The sequence below is a fragment of the Triturus cristatus genome, chromosome 3_1 (assembly GCF_964204655.1).
Source record: "Triturus cristatus chromosome 3_1, aTriCri1.1, whole genome shotgun sequence".
Taxonomy (NCBI): Eukaryota; Metazoa; Chordata; class Amphibia; order Caudata; family Salamandridae; genus Triturus; species Triturus cristatus.
Genome location: NC_140583.1, coordinates 863,855,683 through 863,881,275, shown reverse-complemented (window position 1 = coordinate 863,881,275; position 25,593 = coordinate 863,855,683). Strand labels below are relative to the sequence as shown.

The 25,593-nt window shown below is 42.7% G+C and overlaps 1 protein-coding gene across 4 annotated transcripts in view; it reads left to right on the top strand.

Moving 5' to 3' along the window:
- The window catches only part of DYNC1I2 (dynein cytoplasmic 1 intermediate chain 2), a 338,688-nt gene that overhangs the window by 276,570 nt on the left and 36,525 nt on the right, over positions 1-25,593 (top strand). For all 4 annotated transcript variants that reach the window (XM_085645306.1, XM_085645305.1, XM_085645304.1 and 1 more), the window contains 4 exons: positions 3,979-4,104; positions 11,440-11,586; positions 12,040-12,153; positions 22,425-22,558. In XM_085645306.1, the coding sequence (XP_085501432.1) occupies positions 3,979-4,104; positions 11,440-11,586; positions 12,040-12,153; positions 22,425-22,558 (521 nt within the window). The remainder of the gene's footprint in view (positions 1-3,978; positions 4,105-11,439; positions 11,587-12,039; positions 12,154-22,424; positions 22,559-25,593) is intronic.

The window sequence follows — 25,593 nt, the reverse complement described above, 5'->3', positions numbered from 1 at the left end:
GACTTGGGAAGTCTGCCCCAGGACTGGGGACATGCAGAAATAGTACTCTTTCTTAAACCTGGCAGACCCCCTGAGGACCAATCCTCCTATCGCCCCATCTCTCTAACTAATTTCGAACCCAAGTTGCTGGGGAAAGTTCTGGCCAATCGCCTGCGGGGGTGCATCACCGATTTGATTCACCCCAATCAGTCAGGCTTTATGCCGCTGAGGGCTACGAGACACAATATCAGACGCGTGCACAACGCCATCTCAGCGGCCCCTACTCTTGGTCGTCCTGCTGCTCTGTTATTAGCCGATATTGACAAGGCGTTTGACTCCCTAAGCTGGGTCTATCTTTTCCAGCTGCTTAAAGCAGTCAATTTCGGGCCCCGCTTTGTGGCATACGTCCGTCTGTTATATACGAACCTGACGGCTTCTGTCCGCATTGCTGGACACCGCTCTTGCCCTTTCTAGATCCAAAGGGGTACCCGCCAGGGCTGCCCGCTTTCGCCATTGTTCGCCCTGGCAGTTGAGCCCCTGGCGGCCTGGGTGAGAAGTGACCCGGTGCTCCAGGGTTTTGATTGGTCCTACTCACGGTCAGACCGTATAGCGCTATATGCGGTTGACGTCCTTTTTTTCATGACGGACCCGTGGTATTCCGGACCCCGCATTCTAGAAATCCTTCGGGTATTTGGTAGCACCACCGGGCTACACACCAATCCTGCCAAATCCATCCTCTTCCCAGTGTGCGGACATCAGGGCCGTGAAACATGGGCCGTGCAGTTATCCTGGGCCACTGACGGGTCAAGTATCTTGGGATCTACATATCCCCAAGTTCCAAACTCTCTTGGGCACACAATATCACCCCCTTAACGGTAGGCCTCAGGAACGAGACGGCGGTATGATCAGCTCTCCTGTTGTCCCTTTATGGGCGATCGGCCATTTTCAAGATGGTGTCCCTGCCTCAGATTTTGTATCGCCTCTAAAACTTCCCATATCCTATCCCCCGTGCTTGGTTTGCGCAAGTGAATGCCATACAAAATAATTTCCTGTGGGGGGGGGGGGTGGGGCAGTCCGAGTGCCGCTCCGCACTTGTTTCCAGTCCTCGTACTGTTGTGGGATTGCGGCGGCTGACATTTATTCTTATTATGTTGCATCCCACATTCTTGCAATCAATGAACTATGGTACAATTCTCCCACAGACCCGGCGTATGCTATAGAACATGCCGCCATGGAACATGTCCCCCTACTCCACTTACTATATAGCTACATGAGGCTAGATCATCTACCGCTGGCTGGCAGACAAGCTATATAGTTGTGGCGGGTTAAGACCAGGCAGATGGGATGGAAGGGGAGACTAACCCGACAAACCCCACTGTGGCAGGGCACATATCTCAAAATTGTGACCACACTGAGAGGGTTTCGGGGGTGGGACCTGGTAGGGATCTCGACCCTGGGGGATGTCATGAGAGGTGCCACATTAAAATCATTTCAACAATTACAAACTGAGTTCAGCCTTAATAGGTCGCAATTTTACAAATATTTACAGTTCCGAAACGCCCTCTCCCCCACAGATCCGTAATGTGGAAGCCCTCCCCGAGATCCAGCCCTTGGAGGGCCGTCTATTAATGGGGGACCTAGGACTGCACAAAATCAGGCAAATCTACCAAACACTGACAACGCACAACCCCACCACTCTGGACAAGACCTGACTGGCCTGCCAGGCTGATATCCCAGAATTGACAGATGACGCCTGGGATGAGGTGATTGCCAGCCCTAGGGGCGCGGCTGTCTCCACGTGCTACAGACTCATCCAGTTTAAATATCTGCACCGGGTTTAGTACACTAAGGTACGTCTGTGGCGAATGGGGGTCATTCAGTCCCCGGTGTGCCTGCGGTGTCAGTGAGGAGGGGTCCTTCTTCCATACTGTGTGGACCTGCACTGCCTTGCAACCCTTTTGGAACAGGATTCGTTCGTGCCTCAATGAGGTATTGGGGTGGGTGCTTCCACTGGACCCACGGCTGTTTCTATTACATTCCACAGATGACATTGGGGGTAACCGCTATAAACAACATCTATTGTTCCTAGCCCTCACCCTTGCCAAAAGAGACATAGCGCAGGGTTGGAAGGCGTCATCTCCCCCAACTATAGGTAAATGGAAGGCAGCTCTAGACCAGTGTATGGGGGTGGAGATCGCTGTTTTTAAAGCCCGTGGCTGCCCCCGGAAACATCGTAAGATATGGACACGTTGGGCAACATATCGGGGAATAGACTTGCCCCCCTGCCCGATGACGACTCATAAAGGTTGATCCTCGACCCCCGCTATACCATACTCCCGACCATATTGCTTGATACTATTATTCTCTTATTGGGATGACTCTAGGGAACCTGCTACATCATGTACTACATCTGATGATTTGACCACAGTCTGCATAATGTTTTTAATGTTTGTTGACCCGCATGTTTGGCAGGTGCGGTCTATTTCAGTGGTAATATATATTGCTGCAAATGTTGTCCAATTATTCGTTTATGCCACTGTGGGGCTTCGGCCCGATATATTAAAAAATGACCAAATAAAATTTGTTACATTTTTTTTATGAAGGAAGATATTATATTGTGCTGGGTAGTTACTTAATTACATTTTTGGTCATAGATGTCAGTCGGACTCAGTGGGCTTATGAGGTTTGTCTACTTTTTGGTGGAGACACAGCATCATACTTACCACTTCCATTCGGCAATTCACTTTTGCCCTCGCTAATCCAAACTAAACGGAGTGATTAACAAACACACTCTACCACGGACTCTGACAATCTACTGTGCACCCCATGCTGTATTCCTACCCATCGCTCTTCCTGCAGCCATTCTTGTCAGTGATCCACAGATCAGCTCCCAGACTGAAAATGCTGAATGTATGTCAAATTTTTCCCCATTCCATATACAATTTCTCCACTTTCTGACAGGAAAGTTTACAGTTTTTAAATACCAGACATAAATTAAAACATCAAATACTGTGTGTGTGTTGGTTTAAATAAATTTGTGTCTATTGTTCTAAGGATTCCGCTGGGCATTGTCCTTCTAGTAATGCTGTTTTCCCCAACGGGCTTCCAGAAATTCTTAAATCATTGTATTTTCACCACAGCCTGGTGATTCTCCACTGACAGTCACTTGGTAATAAAAGGAGCCCATGACAATGGGTGTTCATTGTTTGCTACAGGCTCTTTTGCTTCAGATCCAAGCATGTTGATTCGTATACACATGTTTGATAATGACCGCTTCCTCAAGAGGAGACTGCTTTTCTAGTTTTTGACATCATTGATACCCTTCATTTAAGCACCTGCACTTGCATGTGGATGGCAGACACACCAAAAGGGTCATCTACAGTAATGTGGGCTCTCCACCAGGTAAGCAGAGGCTATCGCCCGCATACTTAGAGATCACTACCGGGCTGATGTAGCAGTTTCATTGAGGACAGTAAAGCTTTACCCGGTATTGCAATGTTTGATGGGAGTTCATCTCTGAGGCACAAAAAAGTCACTTTGTGCAGGGAGTTCAATACGCAAGCAATTGTGCGATTTTCCTTCCAAAGACCTGGCATATATATGTAGGATACCAGTCCCAGGTGGGGGACTCTAGTGATGGGCGCTCACCCTAAACAGTGCGGGACCACTGTCACTTTGACTACATGGCCCTCTGGTGGACAAGTCTTTAGCTCTGATGTTTCTGACGACGAAGCCAAGAGAGGTCACACTGCTTTCCGTGGATCCCAATAGAACAGAGCGTGGGAAACACAAATTTAGCGGGGCGGTAGCAAAAGGTTTTTCCCCCCTCTTCCTTCAAATAATAATTTGCATATTGCTGGTACCAGATGATAAGGATACGAAGGTTTTGCATATTTGTACTCGCATGAATAATAATGTGTTAAACAATTTTTTTTTTTTTTTTTGGGGGGAACCTTAAAATCAAAGCTAACCTCTTTGCTTTGCTATTTTTGATTTCAGTACCCTGAATTACTTGTTGCATCCTATAACAATAACGAGGATGCCCCTCATGAGCCTGATGGTGTCGCTCTTGTATGGAATATGAAATATAAGAAAACTACTCCAGAATACGTTTTCCACTGTCAGGTTTGTTACGTTGCAGACAATTATTTTTCAGCTATGTGTGGATTATACACAAATTACGTAATTCCACTACATTGTACTATAACCACATACATTTACGAGCAGTCCTTGATGAGGATTGACAAGTATCTAAGATAAAAAAAAAGGTAACACATGGTTTTGAAGAAATGCAACTATTTACATACACCTCGCAAATGTATATCTTTTACATTCATAATTTTGAAAGGTTATTTTGAAATATTTTGTGAAACAAAAAGGGGAACTCTAATAGTCACCTTAAGTGCTGTCTGAATATAATGTATGTTTCAGGATGGTAATACAAGTAGTCATAAAACAATCAGCCTTTTGCACAAAGCTTACCAAAATTCTCACTTCCCCCATGAAAGCTTTATTACTTTCTATTTATCGCTTGTCCACCATTGTTAAAGAAAAAAAAAAGCTGACCAGATCAGTTGCCTTTTAATTAACCTCTACAGGCTTCCACTGGAGGTTTGAATATTGTTCAACCTTTATTGTGTATATATTTATTTTTTGATTAAAACAACCCATTTGTGTCTTCCATAGTACCTCAGCTGCGAAATTCACTGAAGCTGAAGTGGTACAAAATATGTATCTCCCTTTAAACTCCTTGAACCAAGGAAAATAAAGCAGCCTTCTGCTGTGTTCTGAGATTGTAGAACTCTCTGAGATGATCTATCTAGCTCCAGATCTGATGTGGGTCTACAAGGCCTTAAAGACTCCCCTCTGCGTATCCACCTTGTGAGCATGTATTAACCCTTAGAGTACTTTCTCTTCCTCACATTTTGCAATCTCCCTCTCCTTCCTTATTAGTCCTCTTTGTTTTCCTGCAAAATGCTATTTACTTTAGGCCATGGCATGTGCTGTATGAATAAATAAATCTTAATCTTTCTAGTCTTCTCATTCACATCCTATCATATACCCTCCCCCATCCTCCAGAACATGCTTTGCAAACCTAAGAAGTAACACATTTATTTTAAGTACTTTTGTGATGCGCCTCATCCTTGGTGGTAAAGTGGTAAGTTCTGTCTGCTTTCCTGTCTTTTCATTTTTCTGCATTTCTCTTTATTCTGTCCCTTTTCTGTGGCTTTTTCTAAGCCTTTTTCCGTGCCAATCTGTGCCTCTTCGCTTCGTGTCCCTGCTCGGCCCCTATGGCCCGCCCCCTTCCAGCGCCACTTCCCATCTGACCAGCCCCTCCCACCTCCCTACCAATACTTAATGGCAGCCGCTCAGTAGTCATGCCGAAGGCTCACCAAAGTAAGCCTGTTTGCCCCCAGCGCCACGGACCCTGGCCCCCCTGCCTTTCACCGCAAGGAGGCCAGCATCCTCAACACCGGACGCTCAACTGCCTGCCACCCCACATCGTGAAATGCCACCCAAGGACCGTTCACCTGCTGCAAATGCACCTTCGCCTGCCTTCGCACACCAGACCTACCAACCGCGCGTCCCCCAAGCACTGGACTCAACCACCTCCGCTGCATCCTACTTAACACACGCTTCCTCAGCAAACACAGTGTAGAAATCTGGGAACTGCTCGACTCCATCTTCCCGACATCGTCTTTTTCACGGAAACCTGGATGAACCCCACCTCTGCATCGGATATCTTAACTGCCAACACTGACTAATACAAAATCATCCACAAAGACTGCGCCAATCGACCAGGAGGAGGCATCGCTATTGTACATAAAAACACACTCCACCTCACAACTATCTCTGACGACCACTCACCCGACATGGAGCACCTCCACTTACAGATCCAGACCAACCCGAACTCTACCCTCTGTGGCGTCCTCGTCTACAGACCCCCCAGACCCTGCCCCCCTTTCAGCGAATCCATAGCCGACTTCATCGCACAACACCCCCTCGCCTCAGCAGACTACATCCTCCTTGGCGAACTTAATTTCCACCTGGACAACCTCCGCAACCCCAACACCACCGCCCTACCTCGCCACCATTGTACTCCAATAACTGGTCACCTCTGCAACACACTCAGCAGGACACATCCTCAAACCCATCTTCTCCTCAAGCAACAACATCTCCGTCAGCCACACCTCCGAACTCCAATCGACTGACCACCACTGCGTCCACGTCTCCTTCACCAAACCCACCCTAAACCACCGTGCCCCCTGCTGCCCACGCAGAAGCTGGAATAAGGTCTCCAAAGACCAATTCTCCCTCCGCAACACACCACCACCGACCTCCTGGGACACCAACACATCAGCACACAACCTCCCCTTCTTGATCTGCAACTGCGCCAACACACTGGCCCCCCCTCAGGAACCTCTCTGTCAAACAGCCCGCCGAAAAAGCCAGCTGGTTCTCCCCCACCCTCCAAGAGTCCAGGAACACCTGCAGACAACTCAAGAGAAGATGGAAGAGCAGCAGTACACCAACAGACTATGCAGCCTTCAAAACCACCATCACCACGCACCACCACCTCATCAGAGCCACAAATAAAACTGCCATACAGGAGCATATCAATGCTAGCGCATACAACAGCAAGGAAATCTTCACCGTGATCAAAGAATTTGCAAAACCCAGCACGAATGCCACTGACATCCCCCGAGCCCTCTGCGACAACCTCACCACCTTCCACTGCAAGATCACAGACATCTACGACAGCTTCGCAATGCAAGACCCACTCACCCCTCACCACCTTCCACTGCAAGATCACAGACATCTACGACAGCTTCGCAACGCAAGACCCACTCACCCCACCTGCAACCATTGCACCCAAATGCTCCAGTTCCCAGCTGACCCTGACTACTGACGACACCTTACAGTCCATAAAGACCATCCACTCTGGAACCCCCTCGAACCCCTGCCCCCACCCTATCTTCAACCGAGCCAGTGCCACCATTGCCCCAAACACCGCTGCACCATAAACTGCTCCATCAAATCCGCCACCTTCCCTGAAGACTGGAAACACGCAGAGATCAACTCCTGCTTTAAAAACCCTCCGCCGACCCAACTGACCTCAAGAATTACAGACCCATCTCTTTGCTCCCCTTCCCAGCCAAAGTCATTGAGAAGGCCATTAACGTCCAACTCACCAAATTCATAAAAAAAAAACACATCTTGGACAACTCCCAATCAGCCTTCAGAAGCAACCACAGCACCGAGACTGCACTCCTCGCCTCAACAGACGACATCTGCAATCTCCTCGACCAAGGCGAAACTGCAGCCCTCATCCTCCTGGACCTCTCTGCCACTTTGGACAAAGTCTCCCTCCACATTCTCTACGCAAGACTCCATGACGCCGGAATTTGCAGCAAAGCCTTAGAGTGGATCCTCATTGGCCGAATCCAGAGAGTCAGGCTCCTACCGTTGCCCTCAGAATCTAAAGAGATCAGCTGCGGAGTCCCTCAGGGCTCCTCCCTGAGCCCCGCCCTCTTCAACATCTACTTTGCCCCGCTGGCAACCATCGTGAGAAACCACAGACTAAACATAGTCTCCTACACCAACGGCACCCAGCTGATTCTCTCCCTGATGAGCCTACACCCGCAAAGAGCAACTTCCACAATGGGATGAAGGCATCACCACCTGGATGAAGGACAGCTGCCTCAAACTCAACTCCTATAAAACCGAAGTCCTCATCCTGGGAACCACCCCTCCGCCTGGGACAATTCCTGGTGGCCCACAGAACTCAAAGCTCCCCTCACACCCACAGACTGTGCCTGTAACCTCTGCATCATCCTTGACTCCTCGCTCTCAGTGAACTCTCAAATCAATACCGTCTAATCCTCGTTCTTTCACACGTTCCGCCTGCTTCGAAAGATTTTTACGTGGATCCCCACCAAGTCCAGAAGAACGGTCACCCAGGCACTCGTCAGCAGCAAACTCGACTATGGCAACGCACGCTACGCCGGCACCACCCAGAACCTCCAAAAGGAATTGCAAAGAATTCAGAAGGCCTCTGCAAGACTTATCCTGGACATCTCCCACTGCAGCTACATTGCCGATCACCTGAGAAATCTCCACTGGCTCCCGAGCAACATAAGAATCATTTTCAAGCTCCTCACGCATGCCTACAAGGCTCTCCACAACATTGGACCAGCATACCTCAACCACTGCCTCTCCTTCTACAACTCCCACAAGACACCTCCGCTCCGCCAACCTGGCCCTGGCCATTATCCTACAGATCCGCAAGACCACGGCCAGAGGAAGATCCTTCTCCTACCTCGCTAAAAAGACCTGGAACTCTCTTCCTCTACATCTCAGGCAATCACCCTTACGGCCTTAATTCAGGAAGGACCTCAAGACCTGGCTCTTCGACTGAACTGCTGAACCCACCCCCAGCACCTTAAGACCCTAACGGGTGATTAGCCGCGCTCTACAAGAACCCTGATTGATTGGTTTGATTGCTTGACTATCCAGTACAGTGAATATGTTTACTTTTGGACCAGAGGCTGGATGTAGATAACCCAAATTATGCAATTCTTGCATGTAAAATGCTAGAAAGTAGTTCAAAGGGTAATTCTTGACAGTGAAACCCCACCCACCAAGTCTCTTGATGTATCAGATCTTCTTTTACATTTGCCTAACATAAACATTAAAAAGTAATACAGACTTATTTTGGGAATTGGCCCAAACCAATACCTTTCTCAATAAAGGTTGTTTAGATTAAAGGCCTCGGTTACGAGTGCCCCTGGAGGATGGTGTGTTTCTTATTGCACCTGTTAATAACGAATACTCCACATTTGGAATGTTACGGTTACGCTAAACAGCCCCTGTTATACATTTATCAATAAAAAGGCACACCATTATAATTTAGATACCTCATGCAGCAAAATCCACATGCCCCAATATTTACCAGACCGTTTCCTATATGAATTTCATCCGAAGACCTGTTGAATTTATTCTAGAAAAATCCGAAAGTTAGATCTTTCACACCCAGGAGTTACTCATCATTTGTGAACAATTGTTAGCTCAGGGATCGTTAAATAATACAGCACTTGTAATTGAGGCCTATGTGGAAAAGAGTTGCCCTCCTCTTCTTTTGTTAGGTTCAGTGAGTACATGCCTTCCCTTCTCTCCACTATAGTACATAGGACTGTACTCTGATTTGCATTGTCTCAGCTATTTTAAAACGTGTATTTCTTCCTCTTAATAAAGAACAAAGGTCTTCTACTACCACTACCTCTCGACTGATTTGCCACAGTTATGAGTTAGATGCTTTCTCTTCCCCCTACAGGGACCACCTTCTTTTTGAGTTTAGAAACATGATTTCAGTCCATTATGTTTGAGAAATGTAAACCTATTTGAGAAGAATGTAGAATTAATGTAGTTATCAAGAATTGCTGATACTAGGGAGTAGTGCAAGTATAAAGGCTTTACGTTTGATTTTGTATAATGAAAAAAGTTGTTAACCCTATTGGTAATAATGTGTCTCACGATGTACACATCTGAAAACGCCTTTCAGGTGGTATTCTAAGTAACACTGCAATACATAGATGTATTTCTACAGGAATGTTATCTTTTGAGTAATTTGGCTATGAATGACTTTTTTCTGAATCTGTTTTCTCTGACAAAACACCCTCTGTATAACTTACAGTAGGGTCTGTTTTGACTCACACCCAGTGATTTTTCATACTTTCGAGCATATCACGTTGATAATAACCTTCGAAGTTGCATTCTTTTCAACAAGACTACTTAGTGAATTTAAATCCTCATTCTCAAAACCCTGCACAGTTTTAAATGTGTAGAGGGTGGCATTCTGAGCTTCCCCCATTACCCGTGCAGGGGTTGTATCTGTTTAACACATTTAGTGCAGAGAACATTATGGTCCTAGCCTCAGCACTTCGTTGTCAGTGCTAAGGATCTTACCTCAACACCCTTGGAACAACACCTAATATGCATACCAGTAATCTCCATTTTGGCTCTTCCTCCCTACCTACTCTGGTCATTTTTTTCAGATCCCGCCTAAATAAGTCAAAATCTGGATATATTTACAATCCTGAACATGTGGGAAATAAATAGGCATATTCTTCGTGGATAGCATCTGTATGAAACATAGGTAGTTTACCTCTTGAAAGTGATACAAAAATTTGCTTTGATGGAAAACCAAGTATCTGCCTATGTTGGCGGCAAAAACATTGTTTGATTAATATCCTGAGTCATTAGGGGGCTTTTTAAAGCTCCCTACTTGTTTTTGGGCCCTTCCCGACTGTGAAGTTTTACATGTATAACTTCTTGCTTTTCGGAAGAACAGTTTTTATAGAGGGGCTAATCTGCGCTCCATTAGAGAGGCGCACCCGCTGTAAAAGTGGAAAAACATGTAACTTTTTTATTATGTTCATGAAGAGCCTGCATGTATCAGACCTTCTTCTGTCTAAGAATAGTTCTTTTTGCATGCCAGTTCTAAAGATAATCGGGCACATGCATCAACCTTTTTTGCAAGCGCAAACGGTGCGATTCACAAAAATCGGCCGTTTGGGCCCGCAAAAGGGCTTTTGCAATGCATCATGGTTTAAGGCACTCCCAATTTATTGCGATTTCTTAAATTGCAATTGCATTTAAGGAATAGCATTTTGCGATTCCTTAAATACAATGCAAGACCCACTTTAAAATAGCGCTTTCGCTATTTGGGGCCGCAAATTACAGAGCAATTAAACTGGTCGGTAATTTGCAAAAACTGTTGTGCACACACATGCCCTTGGGGCATGTGTTTGCACAACATGGGTGCACAGCACAATTTCAGGGGTTCAACAGGGAGTCCTTTTGACACCCTTACACCCTTGAAATTGCATGCGCAATTTGCGAGTACCTGGTACTCGCAAATTGCGCATGCAATCTCCCATTCATTCCTATGGGCCTGTAGGCCCATATGGATGAATGGGAAGCCATTCCTTAATTGCGACTCGCAAATTGCGAGTCGCAATTAAGGATTTGCAAAATCCTACCTTGATGCATGTACGGCCATAGTTTGGCTTTGTAATCCAATGCATAGCATGTTGGGAAATTGAATATTGCTTGATGTGAGAGAAGGCCTAGTAAACAGTTGTGACATGTTCTCTTTTACTATAGCTTTCCCCGTAGACTCAATTCCAGATTTTGTAGAATATTTTCTTTAGCATAGATTTTTAACCTAGTTTCCTACCATCATCATTTATAACAGAGTATTTCACCAAGTTATGATTAAAAAAAAAAAAAAGCTTCTGAAATTCGAACACCTAAGGAAGGCACAGGTGCCTTTTTTGGCAAATGACCGGTTAAATAAAATTGCTTTGAAAATGTAAATAGTTTCTTTCTGTTGTGGAAGCCGTTTTTTCTTGTTTTCAATGTAATTGCTGATGCCTTAACTCTTCTTTTTTTTTTTAGTCTGCAGTGATGTCTGCTGCATTTGCAAAATTTCATCCTAATTTGGTCGTGGGTGGCACATATTCAGGTCAAATTGTACTGTGGGATAATCGCAGCAATAAGAGAACCCCAGTGCAGCGGACTCCGCTTTCAGCTGCTGCTCACACGGTAAGGGGTCAGAAGTAACGAAGACCTGCATGAGGCCATTTATAATTTGCACATACATTCATTATTTATTCGCCTATAAATCAGCCGCTTTGTGTTCGTGGTCAGAATTTCTCAGTGCTGACTAGAGTTATATGTATATCTTAATTTTTGTCTTACGAAAAAGGAGTTGAATTTGTTCCTTTTGTAATGCTACAATAGATTTCCTGGGAAATGTTCTTTCCATGTTGCGACATTATGCACTTGGATAAAAGAATACAGAATAAAATGGTGGATTGTAGTTTCAAAGTTTGAATAATGTAAATGTTTTCATTTACGATGTTACAGTTATAAAATACGTGTTAAAATTAGCTTTTCTTTCTTTATGATTTGATTAGTTAAATATGAGTTAACTTGTCCTTTTGGAAATTCATAAAATTAGATGCGAGTACTGTATCTGTATGTTTTTTCATCCAGCACCCGGTGTATTGTGTAAATGTGGTTGGCACACAGAATGCGCACAATCTGATCAGCATTTCAACTGATGGAAAAATATGCTCATGGAGCCTCGACATGCTTTCCCAGCCACAGGTCAGTCAAATATAAATGTGATGCATTGCAAACCTGTGAAATATTTGATCAGTGAGCTTGTGTTGGTAGCTAGTTAACATTTTATTCATGTGATAATTTGTATTGTAATCTCTTAGACAAGCTGGCCAAAGTAATAGTCCTAAAATATATGTTTGACATGAGAAACCTGAAGTTTTCCATTTTCTAACTTACAGCACAAATTTATATCTCATTGCATCTTGTCAGTTTTTCTAGATTTTCTTTTGGTTCGTCCATTTTGGTTTCTTCCACCTTGGGCTTGAACCATTTTAATTGCCACTTACGCATAAATGTGGAGATTTAAGTTAACACCAAGATTGCCAGTTATCTCCCAAATGACCGTGACATAAAGCAATGCATCTGTTACTTCCAAGACATGAAAATTTGACACAGAAAGATTTACATAAAGCTTAGAATCATCTTGTGACTGCGTTTGGACAATGACAATAAAGAGTAGATGCTGGTAGCACTAATTGCTCAATCTAGCAGAAGCCATTTGAAAATACCTTCAGAATGTGTCCATCAAATGTATATTGTTACATACACCTCTTCCGTGGGACTATTCACTTTTTTGTGGCTGTACTTTCCACCAGTACATTTTGAAATGCAAATGTTTGCTTGGCTTCCTGTCTCTTATGGTTTTACTGGCAGACCAGAAAAAAGTACAAAATTACTATGTCTGAATCTGTCTCAGTAGACACACACTTTTCTATTCAGGTGTGTTATGGTTCTCCTTCTCAAGCAGCAATAGCAGCCACACCATTTTCCTTCTCGGTGCCCTCACCACAGTGCTAAACTTTCTGAGTTAAATGGAAATTCTCCTTCAGTACTGTGGGAAATAACTTTAAAAATCTAATTTCGACTTGCAAACCATATTAAAACTGCTGCAGAAATGTTTTCACATAGAAAATGACATGTAGGAAAATGTGCCCGCTTTATAACGTGAAAGAACCCTTTAAAAAAATGCATTATTAATGTCGCAAAATAATTCTTAAATTAATCACACATAGGGAAAATGTGCTTACCTAAATGTATATGAAATAACTTTAAGAATGTTTTTACTGTACTAGGCTAACATTCTTAAATGTGCCCTGTTAGTAGGCCTAAAAGCCTTTTCTCTCAACTCTTGCTGATAGCTTAGACCATTATTTAGAATATTTTGCCTAGCACCAGCATCTTACTTAAGAATATGCTGACTTCAAGCTTATGTTCCCTTAGCTTCATCATGCCACTTTAGCTCATTTAAACTAAACAAAGAACCTTGCTGTGACTGTTGAAATAAATAATAATTTAGATATAGTTTATGTATACTTCACCTGAAAATGATTGCTAGTTTTGTCTCAGCATATCCGACTGGCTTTTGCATTCACAATGGGCATAGAGCACATCATTTAGTTTAGGTAAGAAGGTTCTCATGAGATCTTTCCTCCATGTTACACGCATATGTAACATTGTTTTACTACATACTAGTGTGGATGTTTACCTTGGGAATCGAGAGAAGAAGCATCGGACATTGACGACACCATCAGATAAGAAGTTTCCATTGGAGGAGAACTATTATCACTTGCTAAGTTTCATTACATTATCGTGTGATTTTAAATTGAGTGTTCCTAGCTAGTAAGATCAGACCAGAGACTTCAGACTCGATTCTTTTTCCTCTGAGACTCACTTGGAAGAGACTCTGCAGAGAGTCGCTTCTTAATCTATCTTTGTTACCAACAGCTATTGCTAAATGTGACTGTATTCTTTACCTTATCCAAACCCTTTTCTCATCAGTGATACTGCAACAATCATTTCCTTCTTTACAGACATTTTGAAGGTTGCTACTGCAATTGTAAGGAAATCTGCTGAGTTTCCAGAACAACTCTTTATGAGGAGTTCTGTCTTTCTCTTTTCCGAATAGGAACTCTTCATGGGTTCTATTTAGGGTAGGTTAGGCTATTAGCTAGTTTAGTGACAATTTTCCTTTATGGAACACTATGTATTGATTTATGTTGTACTAATCAATCTTTTATTTGGCATTTCTGTAGACTGAACTAATTTGAATAAATAGGACAAAAACATACTAATCCTTTGATATAAATAAAGGTTTTGAAAACTTTATCAACCTCTCACCATCGACTGAATATTAAGGATCTGGCAGTTGATGATATTTGCATCATTTGGTTTGTATTGTATTGTAATTGCATTTATTTAGCGCTTACTACCCCTGACGAGGCATCTAAGCACTTTTTCAGCGAGTAGCACGCTACTCCGAAACCCAGAAGGATTAGTGGTTAATTAGTATAGTGAAATATGAAATTATTTTTAGCAGTGTATATGTTAGTCTGTTATTTAGATTGAATAGGATAGTGAAGGAAAAGAAGAGGGAAAGGTTTGCATTTATATAGCGTTTGGTACCCTTCATGAGGTGCTGAAGCGCTTTTCGGTGAGTAGCACGCATCACCGGAGCCAAAAAAGGATCAGTAGTGAATTAGTCTAGGAAAACATGAAGTTAATTTGAGCGGTGGACATGTTAGTTTGTGATCTGGATTGAAAAGGAATGGTGGAGGGATAGAAGAGGTAATCATTTGCATTTATATAGCGTGTGCTACCCTTGATGAGGCGTTGAAGTGCTTTTCGGCAAGTATCACGCTACTCGAACCAAAAAAGGATTAGTGGTGAATCAGTCTAGAAAAATATGAAATGAGTTTGAGTAGTGGACATGTTAGTCTGTTATTCGGATTGTAAAAGGATAGTGGAGTGATAGAAGAGTGAATGATTTGCATTTATATTTACATTTGACGAGGTGTTGTAGCGCTTTTTTTGGCAGGTAGCACGCTACTCCGGAACCCAAACAAGATTAGTCAGGAATTAGTATAGGAAAATATAAAATTAATTTGATCGTTGGATATGTTAGTCTATTATTTGGATTGAAAAGAAAGGCATTGTGGAGGGATAGAAGAGTGAACGATTGAAAAAGTGTGGGTTTTTTGGGAGTTCATAGCAGTAGGAGGGGTTTGGGATGAGTAAAGGGAAGGTGAAGGGGGAAGAGTCAGGGGGAAAGGTTTAGAAAGGCTTGTTTGGGAGATCTGAATAGTAAAAGGTACGAGATGATACAAGGACGTGTAGATGAGGGAAGAGTTTAAAAAGGGTTATTTTGGGAATCATATTAGTGGTATGGGTTTTGGGATGAATGAGATTCGAGGTAGGGGATAATTTTGAGAGCGGTATAGGGTGAGAAATAGGGTAGTGCATTGGAGAGAGTAGTAGAATGAGGTTTGAGAAGAGTCAGACTGGAGGCAGAGGGCACAATGCGAGAGATATAGGGTGAGATAAAGGGTAGTGCATTGGATATATTGAATTAGAAGCAAACTAACAAATATAAAGATACACAAGCAAATGGAAGGCACACATGCAAGGAAGGTAATATATGTAGATTAAAGTTGCATTCAGTATTCTCAGACCTTCAAGTTTTGCTGTACTTTAACTTATTATTATTTTTTGTAATTCAATAGTGAAGCAATTCTAGATAAATAGTTATGATGCAGTAACTTATATACATGTTAAACATAGAATAAAGTAAATAAAAGTGATATGTCCATTTGTTAAGCAGAACTAACGAATATCTATATCTTTCAAAACATAATTATACAGAGGCATATGCTGTATATACGTGTTTGAGTATGGTGGTTATGTGGGGAAGAGTCAATTCTTGAATAGTTTTCTGAAGATAAGGTGGTTATGGGTAGATCTTGTGCTTGGGCGTAAAGAGTTCCATACTTTAGCTGCTTGAACAGAGATTGATGTGCCACCCATGTTTATTTTCTTGTATGGTGGGATTTTGAGGTGAGGTGCCACTCTAGAGTGGAGGTTCCTTAGTTGAATGTATTTGGTGATTTTATACCTGATGAAAAGTGGCTCTGTTCCATGTATCGCTTTGTGGGTGATACAAAGTAGCTTGAATGTGGATCTTCTGGCAACCGGTGACCAATGTAGGGCTTTCAAGGCAAGGGAGATGTGGGCTTGTGGCTTTATATGTAAGAGTAGTCTGGCAGCAGAGTTCTGAATCATTTGTAGTCTTTTCATAGTTGTTAAAGGTGATCCGTGGTAGAGGCTATTGACGTAATCGAGTTTGGATAGAACAAGTGAGATGGTGGCCTGGACCTTGTGTGGAAATCGCTGGTGGGGGAAGATGCATTGCAGAGTTTTCATAGTAATGAAGCTTGTTCATGCTAGTTTGTCCACTTGGGCATTCATTGATAGCTTGGAGTCCATGGTAATTCTGAGGTTTCTTACTTCCTTTGATACTTTAGGCGGTGGAGTTGGAGGTGAATCCTGTAAGAACAATTAATGTACCATTGTGATATAAAAATAATTAAGGAAACTGAACCTGTTTTACAGATTTGTAAATATTACGGACTGAGTTTAAAACCTACCTAGCTCAGAGGATGAAAGGCAATTTGAAGTCCTTTTAAAATAGTTCTTTGAAGTATCATTAGCTGAGGAAGTATTCAGTAATAATATAGTTAATCGTAATGCAGAATAATGGGTAGTATAACTGGGATAAATGTCGCTTGCCTTACAAATTTCAGTCCGTATTCAGAGTTTTCAAATTAGTCACTGTTTTCATCACATAGAAATGGGTACTTTTAATACATAATCATGAGTTTCACATGCTAATGCTACACTAGATTGGGTTCGAACAGAATTTGATTTTAGCTCTCTACACACTTCTTTATGTTACTGTCGTGATTGCATGAAAAGCCCCAACACAATGACCATTTTAATGTGTAAATACTGAACAATTTAAAATTGTGTTGGAATAACGGACGCTGTGTCATATTTTCACTGTTGGTAGGAAGCAGACTGTAAAATATTTACAAATGTTTTTGTAGCGTTAAAACAGGTTTTGCATCTTTGGTGTGTCTTTTTTTCACACTTTGCAACAGTACAAGATTAGCTGTGTCTCTGTTCGAAATAAAAACGCACCTCGGATGTAGTGATGCAGATTGAGCTTTAGCGCACAGTTTACCATTCCACTATGGGACTACCACTGTAGCAAGGCTAGCACTTTCAAACCATTCCATCCATCAGTTCCGATGGTACGTCTGACTTTAGGCTATCGATGTTACTTTAATAATAAATGTTCTTTGTGTTATTTGAATACAAATCATGTTGACATTCTTGCACTTCAGCCTACTTTATGAAGTGTGAAACTTTAACACTTTAATTATTTGAAATATTATCATCAATCACGATTAAGAAGAGGCATAGAAAGAGCAATGTTATTTTAAGGAGCCCATTGTGCAGTGTGCTTAATCGTGTAATGCTGGGACCATGAGGTCTTTTGAATCCTGGACAGTAGGATAAAAACAGTAAGTAAATCCTCCCTACTGCCCATCCTACAATACTGATAGATTTTGTGACCGCTGTATTAATTGGTTTATTCACAATTATTTTGATGGGAGTATAAAAAGCAGCAGGAAGCATATATCGATCTACTAAGACCATCTGAAAATAAGATCGAAGTTTACATCACATTGATTGCATGAAGACCTGTACTGTGTTTAAAAGGATTTAATTACTGCAGTGCCACGCAGGTTTTTTTTCTTAGATATTAGATTGTTTTCAGAATGAATGTGATTGCATGTAGGAATGGGGCTGCCTGTTTTTGGATCTAGAAATCAGGAAAGTGATTGTTTACATTGTGACCCCTGATTTTATTTTTAGTTTGTGGAGCGTGAAACAGCTATCTGTGTATCAAGACCCATAGCTTTCAGTTGAGTGATGCTAAACAGTGGGACTGTTTTTGTATGATATTCCCAGTACAAAAAGGAGAGGATGTGGCCTAACGGCTAGGGCAGTCGATCTCAAATCTAGAGAACCGGGTTCTAGTCTCGGCAATGACGCTCAACATCGTGTGATTCTGGGCAAATCGCTTAATCTCCCCTTGCCTACCATAAAATGAGTGTCCTTGTGTAACGTAAATGGTGCTCGTGTAAATTGCTCTGATACCGACAGGTCAAGTTTGTTCTACATAAAGCTCCAGAAAAAAAAGATAAAGTGACCTTTACTTGAAAATACTAAGCCTTATCACAGGAGGTCAATTATTCCTCGTTCTTGGCACTATAGCATTTGATTTCATATGTCCGAGAGAGATCATTGTTTCAGCTTGGAAAAATAGGGGGATCCTTACTATGCAGAATATTTGCACCGGTCTAATGCTCCTCCATAAGGCACTGCTAAGCCAAGGGTGGAAGCTCCTATGCCAAGTGGGAAAGGTCTATGATCCAGAGATGGGAAATCTCATTATGTCTCTTTTTTTATTTGTTTTTAAAGGCTTCTTAACATTCATTGTAGGTTAAAGCCTTGGTAAAATAACCTGTAGTTGACAAACTGTTGCCAGCCAACACTTGTCCTTTTCTAATATTCAAATGCGGCCTAAACTTTCAGAGCACTTAACTGCAATACAGTTCATTATGAAAAGCAATTATACTTTAGATGCTTGGCTTTCATTATGGCCAGAGTGCAAAAGAGTTAGAAGTACAAAAGTACACACTGGCCACATGCAAAAATACAGAACCATGTTGTTTTATTCAAAAGGCGATGGTTGCTACCAGGTGTATCAACTATGATAGTTTGAATTTTTGTACCATTTTTGATGGAATGCTTAATTGAAGTGTTAAGTAAGGGGGTCACCTGTGCCTCAGTACCAGTGGCATTGAGGTGCCATTGTGATCATTCACCTTCTTGAGACTGTACACTATTTAGTAAGTCAAATTTATGACCTTCTGTCAACTTCAAGTTTACATCGATGGTGTATGGGTTTTACCGGAGATTAGTGCAGGATGCACCACAATGTACCAGTAACTTTCCATAATTGAAATATGGATGGCAAACCATGGGTTAAAGTTAAATGCCAACAACAAACATGGAAGGCTCAGAATACCTAAAAATATTTATCATATAACTCAGTTGTCACAGAGGACTGCTCAAATAAAACCTATGAAAAGTCATCAAATTATTGGGCATCTTCATTGATCGAAATGGGATTATCAAGCATCGGACCTATAAGTCAATAAGAGATTTCAGCTAGTATTTATGAAATAATGCATGTCCAATTATAACTCGTGAAGGTACTGCAGGTTAGTGAGTTGATGACCGTGTAGAGGTACAGTTTCACACATCAAGTTTCGTTTGAAAGTTGTCCAAGGTGACTTCCACTGGCCTCTTTATATTCATTTTAGGTGTACTGCATTTCCTAAAATATGATTAGGGGCTTTCAGTGATATGTCTCCTGTCCCCCAGGTCATGCTGGCCTGCTCTTCTCATAAACTCTTGTATCTCAGTCTCCATTAAGTCTCTGCAAGTACTGTTGTCCTGTCCCTTTCATGCAACTTGTAGTGCCATGTGCTGTCCTACACTCTGGGACCCAAAATATATTCTCTTGTTTGAAAGAGATTATATGGCTGTCAGTTATTTCATAGATCTGTTTAGAATAGGAAGTAGCAAACGCTATCTGAAATTAATCTGTCTCAAATATTCCACCCACTCCCTAAAATCAGGGAATTCAGTTACCAAAAGAAAAACCAATGTCATTATTTTTTAGCGGCACTAAGCTTATATCAGCTTTGCCCTATTTACTGCACATGTAAGAACATGGAGCAGTGAGTAAGGGCACAGTCAGTCTGCTTATCACATAGGAATAACTCTTCTTCTGTTGCTATAACAGCTTCAATCGCCTCCCCACCCATACCTTTCTACCTTCAGTTAACGAAAGGAAGGATTCACTGTGGAAAGTGTTATCGCAGGCAAGTTAGATCATTTTTTTATTTCATGGTAGTTTAAATGTCAAACGTGCCTGGTACAAGGAAATTATCTAAAGAATTGTATTTAACATTGCACCATGCTGTACCATTCTCTGAACTTTTTTTGTATTACAAGCTCAGGGCTGCATGTAGGTCTATACACGACTCCTTCCCGAGCCGCCCCACCTACTCTGCTTGCACTAGAAAATGTGCTTAAGTCGGACTCGCCACGCAGACTAATCACACGTATCTACAAACACACGCAAAACTCAGCCCCCCTGACACAGCCACGAGCGCTCCAGGCATGGAATGCGGAGCTGTAAACTCCACTCAAGGAAGAACAGTGAGCTTACAGTTGTAGCCAACTCACAGCCCTGTTGCCCAACTACAAGCTTTGTTTAATACACTTTAAATACCTGCACAGGTTTTACAGGACCCCTGCCAACTTACATCGTATGGGGCTAAAGGATGATGATGGCTGCTGGAGATGTGGCTCCGCCCCAGCCTCGTTTTTACACATGGCATGGAGTTGTCCGTGGCTATCGTTATTCTGGTCCAACATATTCACAACTATACACAAGATAATAGGCACACCAGATGATCCAAGCCCTTTACAAGGGCTGTTGGGTTATGTGAAAGACACGCCAGTTAAAATTTGGAAGCTCCATGCTATATTACTTCTGTTCGCTAAACGCCGCATGGCCATACATTGGGGGAGGAAAGGTACTCCCAACCTAAAGGATTGATTGTGCAACGTAACATTCGGCCATTTGCAAGTAAACACCTTTTGGCAACTAATGCCATCAGCATCCAGGCCTAGAGACATATGGGAGCCATTTGTGTTATGGGCTCGCGCGCAACAGGAGGAGAGTGGAGGGGATCCGGAGACAGCATAGACTACGTTGACCAGTGCAGCAAGGTCTGAAAAGGGTTGATGTTTGGGGGAAGGGATATACTGCATAATGAGTACTATTGTCTCCTGTGACGTGACAAATTACACTCATAAGAACGGATGGATGAGCTGGACTTTAACCTATTACCTTGTTGTCATAAAATGCCTTGTACCAGGATGGTTACCAATCCTATCACACACTATGTAGAGGAAAGTGCATGTTCGAACTACTAACTGTAATAATAGAAATACGTGGATGTATAGACCTAGATGTACTAATTAGCAACTGGCTTGTTTGTAATGTTTGACATTGTTTGAAAATACCAATAAATAAAATTCAAAAAAACAAAACATTGCGCCATTTGTTATGGTAGACTTGTGTGTTGTCTTTAGCCATTCCTCATAAGTAAGACATCTGGTCATTCTCTCTCATGTAATAATTGGAAGAAATAGCAACCACAGGAAAACTTTAATAGATGAATTAAGGAAACTCAAAAGAGCTTGCAGAAAAATAGAAATGTGGCAGGTGGAATTGTGGTTGATGTTAACAGGCATCCACTTATAAATCCAATTGTTAAAAGAACTGCTCTTGCCCTTGTTCACCAGTATAATTTAGTTCCAATATCTCACTTGAGTCTGTTAAGCATATTTTGCTTAATTTCAAATTACCTGAGAAAGATGCAGTGGTAACTCTTTCCTTACTCTCACAGTTCCAACATTTAATCAGGATTGGGGTGCAGAACACAAAACGTTTTATTCCAATAATTTAGATTAAAATTGAGCTTTGCACATGCTTAGTTAAAATGCCCTTCATAAGACTTAAGTGGATACCTTTAGAAAGCTTAGAATACCAAGAATCTTGAACTGGTTATAGAATGACAACCTACTTTGCTTATAATCCCTAAATATGAAACCTCCTTCCTAATTGAATTAATTTAAAACCTGTTGTAATACGTTTCATAACATTGATCTTCAGCTTTTAAGCTTTAGTACATAGCATCTTAAATGATATTGTTAATTACTGCCTCATTAAGACTGAATCCAAGTGTCTCCTCACTGATAACAGCTGTGTGAGTGGGTACAATACTTTAGTTTCACTGTCTTCCAATTTACATTTTCTGTCCATGTCTACTTAGCATGGGTGTGCCTTGTTTAACAGTGTGGCTGGACATAGGCATATCCTGTCTGGTTATTTTCGATAACGTGCTGTTTGCACTTAGTTCCTTCAATATGTTTCTTTAATGGCCAACTAAATATTCTGGCTTGTTCACATGTTATAATGGCAACATTTACCAAGGACAAATCCATATCATTGATGATATATAGATTGTGGTGTTCTTGATTGCTCTTCTTTATTGCAAGTGGGTTTATACACATGGCTGAGATGTCTTTTTTAGAGCAGCGTCTGCCAAGCACCAAATGTGTTTATTGAAGGACCAATAGTTTTTTCAAGTGTAGGGCTTCTGAGGAGAAACGATCTGCAGATACATGATATTGGGAACCCTACAGAGTACACAGTTGAGTGAAGATGTCAAGTTTCAAAAGCATAACCTTCATATTTTTCTCAACAGGATAGCATGGAGCTTGTTCATAAGCAATCCAAGTCTGTTGCGGTCACCTGCATGTCTTTCCCTGTTGGAGATGTCAACAACTTTGTTGTTGGGAGTGAAGAGGGCTCCGTGTACACAGCATGCCGTCATGGCAGGTAGAAGTAAATCTTTAAATCATGTTTTTCCTAGCTGTAGAACTGCCAGTGATATTTTTCTTTTTTAAAGAACATAAAAAATTCTGTGTTAAAAGTCTGTATTTTCAGGACTTATTTTCCAAGGAGGAAAGAATACAGAAATGCCTCTGTTCCAAAGATTTGAAATATTACTTAAACAGGAAAGCACTAGAATGAATAGCATATAAACCTCACCAATCCTACATAGTTAATCATTACCTAGTCTTCCTACTGCAAACCCACTGGCCCATACTTTAGTTTGTCATGACCCTTTATTTCACATTAGTAGACATTTGTTTTGATCTGATTGATGCAAAGCATAGACTTACGTTGGGTGTACAATGCTTGGATAATTAGGGTAAACTGTGGCCTAAAGCCGGTCTGGTTCACAGTTGCTCATAAGATAGTTCCAGCTAACCAAAGCAAAAGCCGCCTCAGCATCGTTAAAAATGGCCAATACAGAGAGAGAACCCCATCCAGAAGGCTAGTTTATTTTCCCAGTTTCCATATTCAGAATAATCCCATAGCAAATTGATTATTCTAGCCAATCTACATAAGGGTTTTTCAAAATATTCATACATCATTGTTTAACAGGAATATGCCTTTGAGGAAAATGTAGGATTTGATTCTTATTGTTTTTGGAAAAAATTGCAATTGTCGTATTGTCTGAGGATTGTGAGTCCGAAGTGGGGAATTGAATCTGGGCACAAAACCATTGGACTTGTGCTAGCAGTTGGTCGCTGGAGCATTTGTAGAACTCTGATGGAAGTGTGCCCGACCTGGTTAAACCATTCTCTAATTTGCGAATAGCTGTTGCCACTTTTGCTTTAGTCATATCATCATCTAGTAATCTCTTGTCTTGTTTAATAAAATGGGGTATTTTGAAGGAATCTAGAATTTGTCAGCATTTGTGAGCCGTGCACCTGCCACACACAATTATAGCACATTTGTCCTAAATTTTAATCAATTAATGCTTTTCTGCAGGCATTTCCGATAATGTTTTGTGGTTCATATATATGGTGAGCTCCTGTCTTGAAAGGGTGATTCGTCAAGCGGGAGCTGAGAAAAAAGCGGCGTCCCAAAATGCGTTTTCTTCATGTTAATTTCCATAGGAAACTTTAGACAAGGCTACAGCCCGAACTGCTGAACGGTACCACACCAAATTTGGCAAAAAGGTAGCTCTTGGTTCAGAAAACGACTTTTTTTTTTAAATGGTGTAAATCCGTTCAGTAGTTCCTGAGAAATTCATATTTTAAAAAAATATTAGTATCTGGTGACCGCGGTGGATCCTCGAACCCTCCCTATCACGAGCTTCACTCTCAATGGCTGCCGCAAATCCGTCCGAAAATCTTTTTAAAAAATGAAGTGCAGTCTCCCGCACTTCGTTTTTTGAAGCCCCCGGGTGAGCAAAGTCCCGGGGGCGCGAGGTCCCGGGGGCACTGCTCACTTGGGGACTGCCACCTCCCTGGGGCTATTGTAATGATATGCGAGGGCCACACAGGCTCCCCTCAGCCCAGGGGACGGCCACCGCCCCAGGTCTTTTAAAAAATAAATGCATGGAGGGCACTCCTGCCCCCACACGCTGCCCCGGGGCACGCTACCACCCCGGGGATTTATTAATTAATGGGTGGGAGGGCCTCACGGGCCTCCCCAAGCCCTGGGGATCGCCACCTCCGCGGGGCTATTTAAAAAAAAAAATAGCATGGGGGGTTTTGCAGATTGTCCGAAGGGGCTACTCCTTCCCCTTCAAGGCTACCCCTCCCACTATGCCACCTACTTACGACAGGCTTTACAGAGGTCCACCTATTTCTTCTTCACAAGGAAGTGATAGCTCTTTTGGCCAAAGGAGCCATAAAGAGAGTGCCAATGCCAGGAGTAGGTAGTGGTTGTTATTCCTGCTACTTTCTGGTGCCCAAGCAGGGCAGAGGCCTGTGTCTATCCCCGACTTGCGCTCTCTTAATTTCTTCCTCAAGAAGGAGAAATTCAAGATGTTCACTCTTGCTCAGGTCCTGTCTGCCCTGGACCCTGGAGACTGGATGGTGGCATTGACTTACAGGACTCATACTTCCACATTCCCGCTGCCCCAGGCATTACCTGCAGTTCACAATAGGCCATGAGCATTTTCAGTTCACTGTGCTCCCTTTTGGCCTCACCAGCGCCCCTTGGGTGTTCACCAAGGTGGTGGTGGTGGTGATTGGCAGTCATCTGCAGAGATCTGGGGTACAGTCTTCCCCAATTTTGATTACTGGCTGTTGGAGGTGTGCTCGCCCAGGCTGTCATCTCCCATCTCCAGACTACGGTGGACGTCCTGCATTCGCTGAGGTTCACTATCAACATGCCAAAGTCACACCTTACACCCTCTCAGATGCTTAGTTTTGTTGGAGCTGTTTGGACACGGTCCAGTTTCAGGCCTATCCTCCCGATCGGCAAGTCCAGGATATTCAGGCTATGATGCGCATTTTTTCACCCTCTATTCTGGCTTTTGGTAAGACTGACTCTCTGGCTGCTGGGCCTCATGGCCTCCTGCATCCTGCTTGTGGCACATGCCTTTGACATATGCGGGCTCTGCAGTGGGACCTGAAGTTCCAGTGGGCGCTGCATATGGGGAATCTCTCTGACATGGTCCAGATCTCAGTGCGAACTGCAATGGTCCTGCAGTGGTGGCTTACGAACTGCGAGTGGGTCAGCGGCAGACCCCTCTTTCTTCCCCAAACAGATCTGACAATAGTGCGAGATGTGTCACTCCTAGGATGGGGCGGTCACCTGGAAGAGTGGAAATCAGAGGATTCTAATCTCCGGTGGGATCCGGACTCCACATCAACCTGTTGGAGCTTTTCTACCATTCTATCCAGGGGAGGCTAGTGCAAGTGTTCACAGACAACACCACCCACCACCGCCATGAGGTACTGCAATAAGAAGGGCGGGGTGAGGTCGTGGCCCCTTTGTGGAGAAGTGTGGCTCACTGGTCAGAGTAGGCAGACCTGGAAGCAGAGATCAGCCCGGGACCAGGGTTCAAT